The sequence below is a fragment of the Capra hircus genome, chromosome 28 (assembly GCF_001704415.2).
Source record: "Capra hircus breed San Clemente chromosome 28, ASM170441v1, whole genome shotgun sequence".
NCBI classification, from domain to species: domain Eukaryota; kingdom Metazoa; phylum Chordata; class Mammalia; order Artiodactyla; family Bovidae; genus Capra; species Capra hircus.
Genome location: NC_030835.1, coordinates 42,857,167 through 42,874,829, shown reverse-complemented (window position 1 = coordinate 42,874,829; position 17,663 = coordinate 42,857,167). Strand labels below are relative to the sequence as shown.

Here is a 17,663-nt window from a genome sequence, read left to right as displayed (position 1 = left end):
TTGAACCCAAGAGCTGATGCTATCACAACAGGTTCCACCAGAAACCCAGCTAACCTGTTGGTCTCTCTATCATTTATCAGAAACCAGGGGGCCACCATCTTAAAACCAGAGCACTAACAGGGCATAATTACTCTATAATTACCTGGTAATGTGAAGTCACCCTCTACTGGTCACAGCAGCACCTCTGGAGTTGAGTAAGAATGACACACGGCCTAGCAGAGAACAGACCCGGGTGGAGACAGGCATGATGCGTCTAATGGCAGAGGCATCTATCAGCACAACTAAGCAGTCACAGGACAGGGCATCACGTGCATTTCTACCCATCAACAGTCAACTGGGTTTTTCTTCTAAACTGGTCGTTGGTTCATGACACTAGAGTGGCAAGATCATATAGACTAGACTATACACGAAATCAAGACTCGCAAGAGCAGCCTGGAGTATTGTCTGTGACCTTTTAAACAAACTCACATATTAACAAAGAGTCAACATCTAAATAGACTTTTATTTTTTCTTTTACTTACTTGGACAGAAAAGAAAATTCATCAGCTTCCATTAGTCTCCCTAAGTGTTGGAAATGCATTAAACTCAGAAATAGTGGACCTTGTAGAAAAGCATCACAAATTAAAAATAGATTTCTCCATGTGGTAAAAGTTCTTTCAATCCAATTAAAGGACACGGCAAAGGTGTTTTGAAACACAATTTAAAATTCGGCCTACAATCCGTGGCATCGAGTTAAAGCCACAGGGCGAGGTGGCCGTCGTGAACTGGGTACAGATACGATGTGATCCGGAGCATGCCGCCAGCAACACTTGTGATTAACCGAGTGACAACAAGGAAGAACATCCCAAAGCCTGAGTAGAGGAGGTGTGCATTTGTAAAAATAAAGGGGTGACATAGATTGGGTTGAAGGGAGATCACGTAACTTCAGAGATTACTCGTTTCTTATCTGTGGGGACAGCCAGACCAGCCGACCACCCTAGCGGAGGTCTCCCAGGGAGACGTGTGAACCTTGGTTCAGAGAAGGCCCAGGTGTTCTGAGAAGTAAGTAGAGCCCTTGCTGCCAGCTGCTCATCATGGAGGCCTTTCAGGCTGGTGGTGAGCAGACCCCAGGCTCTGGGAGTCACACCCAGCCAAGCTGTACAGGGGGGTCTGCCAATGCCCGCCACACCATCACAAGGCAGGCAGTGAGGCTGGCCAGCACTGCCCAGGGGCCACACGAGAGGGAGAGAGCGTGGTCACCCACAGAGACAATCTTGTCTCAGCCGTGCTGTGTATTTTCCAAAACAAGTAATTCTGCCAGCGACGGCGTCTGTGCAAAGCTCAAGGCCCACAGGCCCCCACGGCCTGATGGATGCAAAGTACCCTTTCTGGCCCAGGTTCAGGCCCAGGCCCGTGATCATGCAAGGAGCCACAACAGGGTGGGGTGAGAGGGTGAGGACAGAAGAGGGACATTTCCTTTTACAGAAGATCTTGAGCAACAGTAAGAAAATAACCTGAAGATATATCTAAAAATAAAAACAGCATCACACTTCACCGCCATCCTGTCACCGTCTTTCTCCCCATACACCAGCCACTCCAGGACAGGCAGGAGGGCCTTGTGCACACGCCAGAGTGGCCCCACTCCCCATACCAACACTGCCTTCCAGCGATGCCAGGCTGTTTCTTCTGCTACGAGCCCTGTTCTGAGCTGCCCACTCGAGGCAAACACTGGCAAACCCTCTGGGCTCCTACATAACCCCAGACAACCCCAGCTGCACACGGCCCAGCTGGCTCCCTTCCCATCACCCTCAGACACTGCGTGACCTGAACCATGGCGTGGACATCTTTCATCTTCACCAGGTCGTTCCATCCCTGGCGCCCATGATGGCAGCAGCCCTCCCGGGTTCCCTGTGCTGAACGGGCTCCCAATGGCCTCCAGGGGGACTGCAAGGGTGCCCTGCCCTGCGCTGGTGGCACGGAAGGTCTGGCTCAGGGCCACACCTGCAGGGTGCTCACTCCAAGGTGGTGGCCACTCTCCGGAGGGAAGCTGTGCTCTTCTCTGTGTGGAGACCGGATGGTGCTCCCCTCTGACCAGGTCCATCCTGGCGCCTCCAGAGGCCCTGAGCACCCTGCCTGGACTGTAGCCACACACAGGGCGTCCACGGGTCTCTGACCGGCAGGGCAGACATCAGGCTCCCCCGCCCCTCCCTGGACCTGGTCCTTACCTAGCCTGGGCCATGCCCAGGACATCAGAGGCTTGGAGAGGTATCCTCCAGGCCCAGCAGCTCTTGCACGAGTCTCTCACCGAACTGGGCCCGGCTGTACCTCTTCACATGGTAGGCATCTGACATCTTGTACAGAATGTAGGCGTTATTGACGGCTATGCTGACGGCAAACCAGAACACCTGTTGCCAGGTCTTGTTCGGTTTATGAGAAATGAAATACCTAAGAGGACAGAAGGGTAAAAAGGGCTGACTCAGATGGTGCCCAGGTGCCCTGTGCAGGAGAGATTCCCAAAGGCCTTGTCAGGCTCAACAGGGTGCTGTTGGGAGCGTGGGGGTGGGAATCAGGCTGGGGAGGGGGGAACAGGGAGGGGGGAGGACAGCTCTCACTGAGGCTCAGGCACGTGAACTTTACTTAAGATGAAAATAGTCCCTAGGAAAGGATCAGGTGGAGGAGGTGGGTCACCGCAGGGGCCACTGAACCAGGAGCCAGGCCTGTGTGGTGTGGCTGGGGCTCAGGAGGACACAGGGCTGCGGGCTTCCCTGCACAAGCGCGGCGCGTCCCGAGCCCCTCCTGCCACGACCACCCGCAGCTCCTCGCTCTTCTCTTCACTGCCCCACCTTCCCCCAGACGGAGGACAGCTGTCACCTCAGGAGAGCCTTCTCTGCTGGAGAGCCCCGCCTCAGGACCCATCCCTGTGCCGCTGCCCTCTGCAGGCATGTGTGTCTCTGCACCCCAAATGCCAGGTGTTGGAGGGTCAGCAACCTCAGCACCCCTGAGGCGCCCAGCCAGGGCAGCCTGCAATGTCTGCTCCATCACACAGACTGCCCTGTGAGCACCGCCCAGGCCGGTGAGCTGCCAGGCAGGCCAGGGCTCCAGGAAGACACTGCAGTGACTCTGAGGGAGTGGGGCGCCCTCTACCTCTGGGCTTTTCCAGGAGGCCCAGGTTCCTGCACTGCCCTCCCCACCAAGCAGCCTGGGAGGCGTCAATGACCCTCAAGGAGGGCTGAGAAAAACGCCCACCGCCCTCTGGGTTAGTCTCACCCTGTTTTAGATTGTGAGGTTCAGGCCCAGTAGTTAACAGGCCAAGGTCCAACAGCTCCTGATGTGGGCATGGGAGCTGCCTGGAGACAGCGCTGGGGCATGCACACGCACACGCACACGCGTGTGGTCCACACGTGTGCACTCATGGTGATGCTGCGCCTGAGCCCACACTCACATGCGAAACGACTAAGTCACCACGGCTCACCCACTGACGTGAGGGACCGCGCCCGTCTGCGGAGGGGACGCTGGGCAGGGCCTCAGGGACGATAGCGGGCGGGGTCGGGCCTGACGGCGGACGCGGAGGAAGGGGAACAGGCAGGGCCACAGTGCGGGCAGCGGGCGGCGGGAGGTGGGGGTGGCCGCGTGGCCGGGCCCTGGGGGACGCCGGGCTCAGGGCTCAGGGTTTTCTCTCTCAGGGTCTTCATCTGTCAGCTCTGATGGGGCAGCTGATCGCCCGGTAGCCCCCGCTCTCGGCAGTGAGGCCCCGCGACGCTCGCCGGCGCCGGCTCACTTACTTGCTGTACTTGTCGTCGTACTTGCAGATGTAGCTGAGGTGGGCCGCGAAGGCCTCCACGGCCAGCGGGCAGGGGATCTCCCCGCTCCTCCTCTTGATGATCGCTCCTGCAGAGACAGGCGGGACCCCCCTCTGAGCCTCCCCTGCGGACCCCCGTTCAGGGCACAGTCTTCTCCATCCTGTCTGCTTGTCAAGACAGACAGCAGGGGAGGAGATGGGAAAAAAACACTATCAACAACATCACTGAAGCTTCAGGGGAGCTGAGGAAAACACGGGCAGGTGAGCAAAGAACATGGAGCCGCAGCACAGACCAGGGCAGGGCCCGCGCGGCACATAATGGCAAAGGCGGGTGTGAGCGGAGCAGGGCTGGAGCATCCTACGGGGCCCTGAGAGCAGAGCGGAGGCCAGGGCTCACCGGCCCCTGCTCCCTCCCCCAGGCTCCCACTCCCTTCCCCCGGCCCCGCTCCCTTCCCCCGGCCCGCTCCCTTCCCCCGGCCCCCGCTCCCTTCCCCCGGCCCCGCTCCCTTCCCCCAGCCCCCGCTCCCTTCCCCGAGGCCCCCCCCTCCGCCCCCCCCCCCCGCCCCCGCTCCTTCCCCCGTCCCCGCGCCCTTCCCCAGGCCCCCACTCCCTTCCCCAGGCTCCCACTCCTTCTGCCAGGTCTGAGAGCGGTGCAAGGAGGTGGCCACCACTGTCAGGGGGCCAGGGATCCGGTCCACCTGCTCTGCTCAAGGCAGCGTTCAGAAGAATCAGGAGCCGCCTGACCCCAGGCTCCGCCACGCCTCCACTGTGGACAGAACCCTTTACCCTTTACTGATCCTCAAATGCACTCTCTCACATGCCTTCACACACGGTATCCTCCTTAACACAAATGGAACTGAGTCCCAGGGTCACGACCAAAGTCACGGCAAGAGTGAAACATTCCACCGACCAGGAGTGAGAAGCAGAGAGAGATCAGTCAGCCCTCTCCAGCCTGCTGCCCAATAACCTGTCTTCCGAGACCTGCCCTGAATGGGGGGGCCGTCCACTGCACCCCCAGAGGTGATGTGCGGGCTGGAAAGACGGTCAAGTGTGGTGAGGGTTACACAGCATTTTCTCTGAGCAGCCGCCCCTGCAGCAGCACCATGTGAGGGAGAAGAATGCCACTGTTTTCAGGGATTAGTTCGCAGGGCTGTGAAATTTTAGCACTGCTTAAATATGTGTGGGGTAGCTCCTCCCGGCCGCCGCCCCTGACCTTGGACTTGGGTAGCTCCTCTCTGCCGTTCCTGCGCCATCGCAGCCTGGCACTCTCGTCCACTGCCCATGACCTTGGACGTGGGGTAGCTCCTCTCGGCCGCGCTATGTGCGCTGGTCGCGGCCACCTGCGACCTTTCAGTGCCAAGAAAATGCACAGGTCACAGCAAACACCCTCTTCCAACAACACAAGAGAAGGCTACACATGGACATCACCAGATGGTCAACACCGAAATCAGATTGATTATATTCTTTGCAGCCAAAGATGGAGAAGCTCTGTACAGTCAGCAAAAACAAGACCAGGAGCTGACTGTGGCTCAGATCATGAACTCCTTATTGCCAAATTCAGACTGAAATTGAAGAAGGTAGGGAAAACCGCTAGACGATTCAGGTATGACCTAAATCAAATCCCTTATGATTATACAGTGGAAGAGAGAAATAGATCTAAGGGCCTAGATCTGATAGATAGAGTGCCTGATGAACTATGGAATGAGGTTCATGACATTGTACAGGAGATAGGGATCAAGACCATCCCCATGGAAAAGAAATGCAAAAAAGCAAAATGGCTGTCTGGGGAGGCCTTACAAATAGCTGTGAAAAGAAGAGAAGGGAAATGCAAAGGAGAAAAGGAAAGATAAAAGCATCTGAATGCAGAGTTCCAAAGAATAGCAAGGAGAGATAAGAAAGCCCTCCTCCGTGATCAAGGCAAAGAAATAGAGGAAAACAACAGAATGGGAAAGACTAGAGATCTCTTCAAGAAAATTAGAGATACCAAGGGAACATTTCATGCAAAGATGGGCTCCACGAAGGACAGAAATGGTCTGGACCTAACAGAAGCAGAAGATATTAAGAAGAGGTGGCAAGAAGACACAGAAAAACTATACAAGAAAGATCTTCATGACCAAGATAATCACAATGATGTGATCACTCACCTAGAGCCAGACATCCTGGAATGTGAAATCAAGTGGGCCTTAAAAAGCATCACTACGAACAAAGCTAGTGGAGGTGATGGAATTCCAATTGAGCTATTTCCAATCCTTAAAGGTGATGCTGTGAAAATGCTGCACTCAATTTGCCAGCAAATCTGGAAAACTCAGCAGTGGCCACAGGACTGGAAAAGGTCAGTTTTCATTCCAATCCCAAAGAAAGGCAATGCCAAAGAATGCTCAAACTACCGCACAATTGCACTCATCTCACACGCTAGTAAAGTAATGCTCAAAATTCTCCAAGCCAGACTTCAGCAGTACGTGAACCGTGAACTTCCAGATGTTCAAGCTGGGTTTAGAAAAGGCAGAGGAACCAGAGATCAAATTGCCAACATCTGCTGGATCATGGAAAAAGCAAGAGAGTTCCAGAAAAACATCTATTTCTGCTTTATTGACTATGCCAAAGCCTTTGACTGTGTGGATCACAATAAACTGTGGAAAATTCTGAAAGAGATGGGAATACCAGACCACCTCACCTGCCTCTTGAGAAACCTATATGCAGGTCAGGAAGCAACAGTTAGAACTGGACATGGAACAACAGACTGGTTCCAAATAGGAAAAGGAGTACGTCAAGGCTGTATATTGTCACCCTGCTTATTTAACTTATCTGCAGAGTACATCATGAAAAATGCTGGGCTGGAAGCAGCACAAGCTGGAATCAAGATTGCTGGGAGAAATATCAATAATCTCAGATATGCAGATGATACCACCCTATGGCAGAAAGTGAAGAGGAACTAAAAAGCCTCTTGATGAAAGTGAAAGTGGAGAGTGAAAAAGTTGGCTTAAAGCTCAACATTCAGAAAACGAAGATCATGGCATCTGGTCCCATCATTTCATGGGAAATAGATGGGGAAACAGTGGAAACAGTGTCAGACGTTATTTTTGGGGGCTCCAAAATCACTGCAGATGGTGACTGCAGCCATGAAATTAAAAGACGCTTACTCCTTGGAAGAAAAGTTATGACCAACCTAGACAGCATAGTCAAAAGCAGAGACATTACTTTGCTAACAAAGGTCCGTCTAGTCAAGGCTATGGTTTTTCCTGTGGTCACGTATGGATGTGAGAGTTGGACTGTGAAGAAAGCTGAGTGCTGAAGAATTGATGCCTTTGAACTGTGGTGTTGGAGAAGACTCTTGAGAGTCCCTTGGACTGCAAGGAGATCCAACCAGTCCATTCTGAAGGAGATCAGCCCTGGGATTTCTTTGGAAGGAATGATGCTAAAGCTGAAACTCCAGTAGTTTGGCCACCTCATGCGAAGAGTTGACTCATTGGAAAAGACTCTGATGCTGGGAGGGGTTGGGGGCAGGAGGAGAAGGGGACGACAGAGGATGAGATGGCTGGATGGCATCACTGACTCGATGGACGTGAGTCTGAGTGAACTCTGGGAGATGGTGATGGACAGGGAGGCCTGGCGTGCTACAATTCATGGGGTCAGAAAGAGTCGGACACGACTGAGCAATTGAACTGACTGAACTGAAATATGTGTGAGTAGTGAAAGTCACTCAGTCCTGTCCAACTCTTTGCGACCCCATGGATAGTCCATGGAATTCTCCAGGTCAGAATACTAGATTGGGTAGCCTTCCCTTCTCCAGCAGTTGAAGTAAAAATGGCTCGTCACCCCCTTCCCACTGAGGGGGAGGGAGACAAGAGTCACACCGGTCCATCTGCTTAGACTCAGCCCTAAACCAGGACGTTTTTTGTCTCCCATCCCTGCTCCCCAAATACTGACTTTCTGCACTGGAGTGCTTGGAGATCTTATGAGAGGCTGAGAAGCTAGCTCTGGAGGTGTGGGGACGCTTGGGCAGCACCCAGGCAACACGCTTTCTAAAGCCTCAAGACCTCAAAGAACCATGGTGCCCGTCCAGGGCCTCCTCCCAGTCAGAGGCTCCTGGGGCCTGGATCCTGAGAGCCTCTCTCTACAGAGACACTCTACTGTCGGATGCCGCGGCCACATGCAGGTCCTCCAAGGCTGGGCTCTCCGCCTCCACGGAGGGCGGTCTCTCTACAGCACCCTTCCTGCGGGGACCTGCCCTGGGGCCTCTGCTCACCACCCAACCCCAAACACAAGTGAGCAAACACCCCCACCTCACACCTGGCCTGGGTGCATGGCCTGGGGAGGCTTCCCATCGCCGGCTCTATTTTAATTTGCCTGACTTTCAACTACAGCCTCCTCTGGGGCTAAAGAGGCCCCCTTAGGGCTTCCCAGATCCATGTGGGTATGAGCAGGTCAGACTGTCTGATAAAATCCCCTCCCTTCTCTCTTCCCAGAGGCAGGGGACGCCTCGCTCTGAGGCAGCAGGGTCCCAGCGGGTCGGGTCCACTCTCCAGGGATGAGGGCATGGTGCTGGCTGGGGCCCTGCGGTTCCCACCAGCTGCCCTCAGCACCGGCAGGGCAGTAGCTTCAGGGCTGCTCACCCAGGTGTGAGAGGCCTGCTCCCCTTCTCTCGGAAGAAGTTTCCTCCCTATTCCTTCACACTTTTGAACTTAAATGAGGATTACAGCTGGAAATAGAAGACTGGCTTCAAAATCCAGGTTTCTGTCAGTCTCTTTGAGCATTTCTCCAAGGTTATTACCAGTCCAGCCTCCTCCCTGTTGAAACCTTAGATTTCAGATACTACTCAAGATGAAAAGGGTGAGACTGCTGTCCTATTAATATTGTTTTCTGAGGAATGGAAAGTTTTAGACATTGGGATATTGACAAGAGGTTATGTGATATTTATTGTCTCTGCTGACGTCATAACCAGGGATAATGTGTTGTCTCTGGGTGCACCCTTGTATGTCTGTGGCTGGGTGTGACCCTCTGCACATCTATATTCTAAGAGTAAACCTCTGTGACACTGTAGGTTCACATGGGCCTATGACAGAACTACCTGTCTTCCTGTTGCAGGGGTCTGTCTCTCCGCTTCCTCCAGGTTTTTTCGGGCTGGGCTGACGTCCTTTCTGCCCTTCTCTAAGTCTGAATGAATGAGTCAAGACCTAACACACAGACCCGATATCTGATATGCAAACATTCCACACCCACACGAGCCTCATGGACTCTGAACTCTATGGGCAAAGAGGGAGATGGAAGACTCAAAAAGGATTTGGTTCTTCATGGGGATGACTCTGGGTAAATGACAGCATGTAACTTAAAGAGCCTGCATACCCTCACACTGAAGACTGAGTGCTGAAGAATTGATGCTTTTGAACTGTAGTGTTGGAGAAGACTCTTGAGAGTCCCTTGTACTGCAAGGAGATCCAACCAGTCCATCCTAAAGGAGATCAATCCTGAATATTCACTGGAAGGACTGATGCTGAAGCTCCAAAACTTTGGCCACCTGATATGAAGAGCCAAATCATTAGAAAAGACCCTGATGCTGGGAAAGGCTGAAGGCAGGAGGAGAAGGGGATGACAGAGGACGAGAGGGCTGGACGGCATGACTGGCTCAATGGACTGGAGTCTGCGCAAGCTCATTGGGAGGGTGAAGGACAGGGAAGTCCGGCATGCCGCGGTCCATGGGGCTGCAATGAACTGGACACAATTGAGTAACTGAACAATGACAGGGCTCACACTTTCTGAAAGAGCTCATTCTCCCTTAGAATCCGGAGTGAAGGATAACAGATCAATCCCTAAAATGTGCAGCATGAGAAGGCAAAAAGATGTGACACTGAAAGATGAGCTGCCCAGGTTGGTAGGTGGCCAACATGCTGCTGGAGAAGAGCAGAAAAACAGTTCCAGAAGGAAAGAGGAGGCTGAGCCACAGTGGAAACAATGCCCAAGTAGGTGGCCAACATGCTGCTGGAGAAGAGCAGAAAAACAGTTCCAGAAGGAAAGAGGAGGCTGAGCCACAGTGGAAACAATGCCCAGCTGTGGATGTGTCTGGCAATGACAGTACAGTCTGATGCTGTAAAGAACAATATTGCGTAGGAACCTGGAACGTTAGGTCCATGAAAAAGGTAAATTGGAAGTGGTCAAACTGGAGATGGCAAGAGTGAACACCCACATTTTAGGAATCAGAGAACTAAAATGGACCCAAATGGGTGCATTTAATTCAGAGGACCATTATATCTACTACTGTGGGCAAGAATCCCTTAGAAGAAATGGAGTAGCCATCATAGGCAACAAGAGTCTGAAATGCAGTACTTGGGTGCAATCTCAAAAGTGACAGAATGACCTCTGTTCATTTCAAAGGCAAATCATTCAATATCACATTAATCCAAGTCTATGTTCCAACCATTAACGCTGAAGAAGCTGAACAGTTCTATGAAGACATACAAGAACTTCTAGAACTAACACCAAAAAAAAGATGTCCTTTTCATCACAGGGGACTGGAATGAAAAAGTAGGAAGTCAAGAGACACCTTCAGTAACAGGCAAGTTTGGCCTTGGAGTACAAAATGAAGCAGGGCAAAGGCTAACACAGTTTTGCTAAGAGAATGCACTGGTAACAGCAAACACCCTCTTCCAACAACACAAGAGAAGACTCTACACATGGACATCACCAGATGGTCAATACCAAAATCAAATTGATTATATTCTTTGTAGCCAAAGGTGGAGAAGCTCTATATAGTCAGCAAAAATAAGACTGGGAGCTGATTGTGGCTCAGATCATGAACTCCTTATTGCCAAATTAAGACTTAAATTGAAGAAAGTAGAAAACCAATAGACCATTCAGGTATGACCTAAATCAAATCCCTTACAGTAGAAGTGACAAATAGATTCAAGGGATTAGATCTGATAGACAGAGTGGCTGAAGAACTATGGATGGAAGTTCGTGACATCATACAGGAGGCAGGGGTCAAGATCATCCCAAAGAAAAAGAAACGCAAAAAGGCAAAATGGCTGAGGTGGCCTTGCAAATAGCTGTGAAAAGAAGGGAAGTAAAAAGCAAAGGAGAAAAGGAAGGATATACCCATTTGAATGCAGAGTTCCAAAGAATAGCAAGGAGAGAGAAGAAAGCTTTCCTCAGTGATCAATGCAAAATAAAGGTAAACAATAGAATGGGAAAGACTAGAGATCTCTTCAAGAAAATTAGAGATACCAAGGGAACACTTCATGCCAGGATGGGCACAATAAAGGACAGAAATGGTATGGATCTAACAGATGCAGAAGATATTAACAAGAGGTGGCAAGAAAACACAGAAGAACTACACAAAAAAGATCATAACGACCCAGATAACCATCATGGTGTGATCACTAACCTGGAGCCAGACATTCTGGAGTGTGAAATCAAGTGGGCCTTAGGAATCATCACTACAAACAAAGCTCGTGGAGGTGATGGAATTCCAGTGGAGCTATTTCAAATCATAAAAGATGATGCTGTGAAAGTGCTGCACTCAATATGCCAGCAAATTTGGAAAACTCAGCAGTGGTCACAGGACTGAAAAAGGTCAATTTTCATTCCAATCCCAAAGAAAAGTAATGCCAAAGAATGCTCAAAGTACTGCACAATTGCACTCATTTCACACAGCAGCAAAGTACTGCTCAAAGTTCTCCAACCTAGGCTTCAAGAGTACATGAACCGAGAACTTCCAGATGTTTAAGCTGGATTTAGAACAGGTAGAGGAACCAGAGATCAAACTGCCAACATCTGCTGGATCATAGAAAAAGCCAGAGAATTAAAAAAAAAAAAATCTACTTCTGCTTCACTGACTATGCTAAAGGCTTTGATTGTATGGATCACAACAAACTGGAAAATTCTTCATGAGATGGGAATACCAGAATACCTTACCTGCCTGCTGTGAAACCTGTATGCAGGTCACGAAGCAACAGTTAGAACGGGACATGTACAACAGACTGGTTCCAAATCAAGAAAGGAGTAAGTCAAGGCTGTACACTGTCACCCTGCTTATTTAACTTAGATACAGAGTACAGCATGCAGAATGCCGAGCTGGATGAAGCACAAGCTGGAATCAAGATTGCCAGGAGAAATGTCAATAACCTCAGATTCCCTGGAGGCTCAGGTAGTAAAACATCTGCCTGCAATATGGGAGACTCGGCTTCAATTGCTGGGTTGGGAAGATCCTCTGGAGAAGGAAATGGCCACCCACTCCAGTACCCTTGCTTGGAAAATTCCATGGACAGAGGAGCCTGGTAGGCTACAGTCCATGGGGTGGCAAAGAGATGGACATGACTTACTGACTTCTCTCTCTTCTTTCACTTCAGATATGCAGATGACACCACTCTTATGGCAAAAAGCAAAAAGGAACAAAAGAGCCTCTTGATGAAGGTGAAAGAGGAGAGTGAAAAAGCTGACTTAACATTCAAAACTCAACACTCAAAAAGAAGATGATCATGGCATCTGGTCCCACTACTTCATCACAAATAGATGGGGAAACAATGGAAACAGTGACAGAGTTTATCTTTTAGGGCTCCAAAATCACTGCAGATGGTGACTGCAGCCATGAAATTAAAAGACTCTTGCTCCTTGGAAGAAAAGCTATGACTAACCTAGACAGTGTATTAAAAACCAGAGACATCACTTTGCCGACAAAGGTCAAAGCTATGGTTTTTCCAGGAGTCATGTATGGATGTGAGAGCTGGACTACAAACAAGGCTGAGCTCTGAAGAATTGGTGCTTTTGAACTGAGGTGTTGGAGAAGACTCTTTTTTTTTTTTTTTTTTGGAGAAGACTCTTGAGAGTCCCTTGACTGCATGGAAATCCAATCAGTCCGTACTAAAGCAAATCAACCCTGAATATTCATTGGAAGGACTGATGCTAAAGCTGAACCTCCAATACTTTGGCCACTTGATATAAAGAGCTGACTCATTGGAAAAGACCATGATGTTGGGAAGGACTGAAGGCAGGAAGAGAAGGGGATGACAGAGGATGCAATGGTTGGATGGTAACGCTGACTCAATGGACTTGAGTTTGAGCAAGCTCAGGGAGATGGTGAAGGACAGAGAAGCCTGGCATGCTGCAGTCCATGGGGTCACAAAGATTAAAACTCAACTGAGTAACTAAACAACAGAATGTTCATAAGTAGTTACATGTTTTCTGAAATGGGAAATTCTGCTCACCTTTTACAAGAGCATATATGTTCATAATAGAAGACAGTATAAAGCTGGCAAGCAGTCTTTAGAACATAGGAGACTCTATCTTCTGGGTGGTATTTAAAATAAGTAGGGAAAAAATAATTATTTGATCAATGGTTCAGGAACAGAGGTGGGGCTTCTTGGTCAACCAATCTTTGCCACTTATCAAAAAAAATAGTAGCACCCTGACTGATGCCACATACCAAAATAAATTCCAAGTGCAAAGAGCACAAAATCACATTATAAAACAACCAGGTGAACTATTTACTTACCTGGCCTTGGGACAGAGCAGGGTTTTTTTTAAGCATGAGAACAAATAACATGAATCACAGCAGTGCGTGCCTGTTGAGTCTGATTCTGTGCGACCCTATGGACTGTAGCCTACCAGGCTCCTCTGTCCATGGGATTTTCCTGGCAAAAATTGGAGTGGCTTGCCATGCCCTCCTCCATGGGTCTTCCCAACTCAGGGATCGAACTCCAGTCTCTTATGTCTCCCATATTATAAGCAGGTTCTTTATCACTAGTGCCACCTAGGAAGGCCCTCAACAACTGTGCCTATGTGGAAATGAAAACCCTTTGTACGTTAAAAATACTGACCATAAATAAAAGCAACAGGAAGACAAATGCATAAAAATACCTGCTATAGGCATAAAATCTTTCATAAAATTTCAAGTTCCTAAGACAAGTACTTCAAATGAAAAATTTAAAAGAACATGACAAAATCATCGAAAATCAGCTAATAAACACATGAAGAGATGTTCAACCTCACCAGCAGTCATGGCAATTTATAGTTAAAATTTTATAGCATTTTCAGCCATCTTATTGACAAATTGAGGAAAGAAAACAAATACAGTGTTGGTATAGCAGGAGAAATCTCAGTCTCTTGTAACCACTGCAGCAGTAGTAAGTACAGCCTTTTGGCAGCACAGCATCAGAGTCTTAAAACCATTCAGACGCTTCGGCACAACTTTAACTTTTAGATTTATCCTGAGGAAGCGACCAAAGATGAACCTGAAGACTTATCTATGAAAATCTTCACTATATCACTCTTCATATTGTGAAAAAAAAAAAAAAGGTCATTAATAGGAGCAAGATAAAGAATTATGACACAATTTAAGGATGAAATACTAGGTAGTTTTAAAAAATCGTGTTTTTGAAGCACAGCAGGACAGTCACACCAGAACTATCTCCATTAAGCAGCAAGGCCCTTAGAAGAACCAGGAAAAGGACTCCAAGTGGGGAGCATGCCAACATCATAGCCTCTACTCTGCGAGTCCCTCGGCCATACCCAGGGTCTCCTCTCTCCCAGATGGGCTCACAGTGTCCCCAGGCCCTAACGGGGCAGGGAGGGCTCAGGGGCTTGGAGGTGGGGGGCGGTCTGTGGCCAGGCTGTGGACACACACCTCGAGATTTTTAAGGGTGTCTAGGATTTGGAATTTCATGATTAATAACAGAGCGCACACTTTAGAAAAGGAAAGTATCACTGAATTGAACACGAATACTCGTTTCAGCTTATTTAAAACCCAACCCTCCCAAAATTTTATTGTCTTTGCCCCTTAACAGCCTCTTGCCTCCTTCCCTTGGTGTCTGATTAAAGGGCTCTAGTCCTTGAGACTAGGGTTTTCGACCCTGTTGCAGGCTTTTCCCTACCGTTCCCAGATGCAATCTTTTCTCTGCCACCTCATTGCACCAGTTCAGACATGGGGAATCTCCTGCTTTGGGACATCGTTTCAGAGGCCATCACTTAAAATAATTTGGTGGGAAGCAACTCCAACACCCTAGACCTACACCTTCCAAGATACTTCGATCCTCTGGTCCCGCCCCGAGGCCTAAGCGGATCCTTCAGCTGGCAGGGCAATTCCAAAACTCTCCTCTAGGTGCCCTTGATACAGAACCTGATGGGACGGCTTTCACCACCCCCACCCCCACACCCCTGAGTGGGGTAACAACACCCCTGTGCCTTGACTGTAACCTGCACGGAAATGTTACACGAGGTGTGTGCGGAGGTGAGGGATGGGGATAAGCGAAAAGAGATGCTAAATACCACACACACAACATATATACACACGTACCGCACACATGCATACACGCATAGCAATACACACACTACACACACCCCGAGTTCCTTGGCAGTGTTTCTTTAATAGTAAGGACTGCCGTGCTAAGTCGCTTCAGTTGTGTCCGAATCTGTGCAACCCTACGGACTGTAGCCCACCAGGCTCCTCTGTCCATGGGATTCTCCAGGCAAGAATACTGGAGTGGGTTGCCATTCCCTTCTCCAGGGGTTCTTTCTGACCCACTGATCCAACTGGCGTCTCTTAACGCCTCAGGTTAAGGCGTCTCTTAACCTGCATTGGCAGGCGGGTTCTTTACCACTAGCACCACCTGGGAAGCCCAACAGTAAAGACAAAGATGTCTTAATGTAAAGGAACCCAAGGGACTTTTCAAGTACACTGAAAGTGAAAGGCACTCAGTTGTCTGACTCTTTGCAAACCCATGGCCTGCTCCTCTGTTTATGGAATTCTCCAGGCCAGAATACTGGAGTGTGTAGCTGCTCTCTTCTCCAGGGGATTTTCTGAACCCAGGTCTCCTGCAATGCAGGTGGATTCTGAGCCACCAGGGAAGCTGTAAGTACTTTTGTACAGGGTCCCTTTGTCATTGCAATTTTCTTTTCTGCTATTTAATAATGTTTGAGCTGTGGGTTCCCTTAAATACAAACATTGAAAAGATAAGAATGGTGCACTGGGATGACCCAGAGAGATGATATGCGGAGGGAGGTGGGAGTGGGGTTCAACGTTGGGAACTCATGTACACCTGTGTGGATTCATGTCAATGTATGACAAAACTAATCCAGTATTGTAAAGTAAAAAAAATAAAAAAATAAAAAGCAGAAAAAAAAAAAAGAATGGTTGACTTTTTCCCTCCTCCCATGAGACTAGATTTTTCACAGAATCCTAAATGATGAAGCGATTACGTAAATGCTGTTCAACAGAACCAATGATCACACTATGTATGACCTAGGGACCTATGTGGGGAACTGCTCGGGTCATCTGCAAATGCCAGGCTTCTCCTGACATAACAAGCCCCAGGGCGCTGACAGCCTGTGGGCGCAGGAGGGCCAGCCTCCATGTAAGAAGCAGCAGGCATCACCCACTCCACGGCCTAGAGCTAAAGAGGGGCAGGGGTCAAGCCCAGCCTCCAGAGCCCCACCCGGGGCCCCCAGTATGCCCACCTTGCTGCACGGGCGAGTAGGCATTGGTCAGGAAGCGGAAGTGCCCCTTGTTGTACCAGCAGATCAGGGACATGCTCCCCTTCATCCGGATGCTGTGCTGGCCCCGGGCAGGTGGTGTGGCTGGGCTGCTTAGCATGGAGGGTGGCAGGCCGGTGCAGTCACTCTTCCTGGAGCTGAGCAGGCCACAGCAGTAGATCCCTGTGGGTACAGGGACCGCACAGCCTCAGGGCGGCTCCCCCGCTTCCCCAGGAGAGACGGGAAATTTGGGAGCTTTCATCCCAGACATGCTGCCTCCCCCTCACTTCTGTACGCATCTAAGATCACACAGAAGACCGGAGGCGAGCAGAGCGTCGGCAGCAGGACAGCAGTTCCCACGGCCGGGGGCTTGCGACCTGCCAGTGCAGGGCTGGACCTGCGGACCCATTCTCCCGTCTGCTTCCGGGACTTCTGAGCTCACGTGATGCACATGAACCTCAGGCTCTTGGCTGGGCGGGCAGAGACGGGCATCATTAAGCCCAAACCAGCTATGTACCCTACCCCTCTCACCAAGACTCGCCATCTGCAGGGCACTTCGGGAAGCTCCGCCTGTGTGCAGCCTGTGAAAGGCAGAGGGGGGAGTCATCACGTGACACGTGCTTTGTGGGGGTGGTGAGTGGCGGAGTTTTCTGGGGGGAGAGCTTGAGCAGGGCCCCTGAACTCCAGAATGTTGCCTGCAGCAGAAGCCCTGCAAGCAGAGGCCAGCTGAAATAAGGAGGCTTCTCCAAATTCTTCTAGGACTTGAGGTCTTTCCCAGTCCTCACTGCTCATGGGCTCCCCTGGAGAGCCACGGGGAAGCCCACTTCTCCCCATGCCCAGAGGAGACGTGAAGCGGCCTTCTGACTAGAGCCTGGGGAATGGTCTCCCCGATGTCATGGGGATGAATTCCCGGTCACCTCCTGTGGTGGAAGGACTCATGATCTCCTGTCCTTCCACCGCCTCGGTCAGACCCTTGGGGGGCACGCCCAGTCTCGCCCAAAAGAGGGGGGCTCCCCATGGCTCCCACCACTATGATCCAAATACCCACACTCCGAGATTTACAAACGAGAATCTGTCTTCAAAACAAGAAGAGAATTTAGACGAATGAGGATAATGTTTAAAATTGCCCACCAGGCTTGATGAACACAACCACCCAGAGCAGCTGCATTTTTCTAACGGAAGAAGAGAATCTAGCAGTGCACAAGTTTATTTATGAAAATAGCGATTCTCATGTGAATATCGTTACAAAGCAGTCTCCACGCGCCCAGGAGGCACAGCCAGGCTCTCGGCTACGACTTCAACCCGGGCTGCCCGTCAGAATTTCCTGGGGTCACCAGACCAGAGAGTGCAGAGTCCCTGGGGGTGGGGGCAGCCATCCATGGGCAACATGGAGACCGCCTCCCCGCCCGTCAGGCACTGCAAGGGG

General features: G+C 50.3%; 1 protein-coding gene across 1 annotated transcript in view; it reads right to left on the bottom strand.

Annotated features, from left to right (window-relative positions):
• Positions 483–17,663, bottom strand: part of PGBD5 (piggyBac transposable element derived 5) — a 97,827-nt gene continuing 80,646 nt past the window's right edge. The window contains exons 5-7 of the mRNA XM_018042595.1: positions 16,223–16,420; positions 3,762–3,867; positions 483–2,424 (exon numbers count right to left, since the gene is read on the bottom strand). Of these exons, the coding sequence (XP_017898084.1) occupies positions 2,229–2,424; positions 3,762–3,867; positions 16,223–16,420 (500 nt within the window). The 3' untranslated portion in view covers positions 483–2,228. The remainder of the gene's footprint in view (positions 2,425–3,761; positions 3,868–16,222; positions 16,421–17,663) is intronic.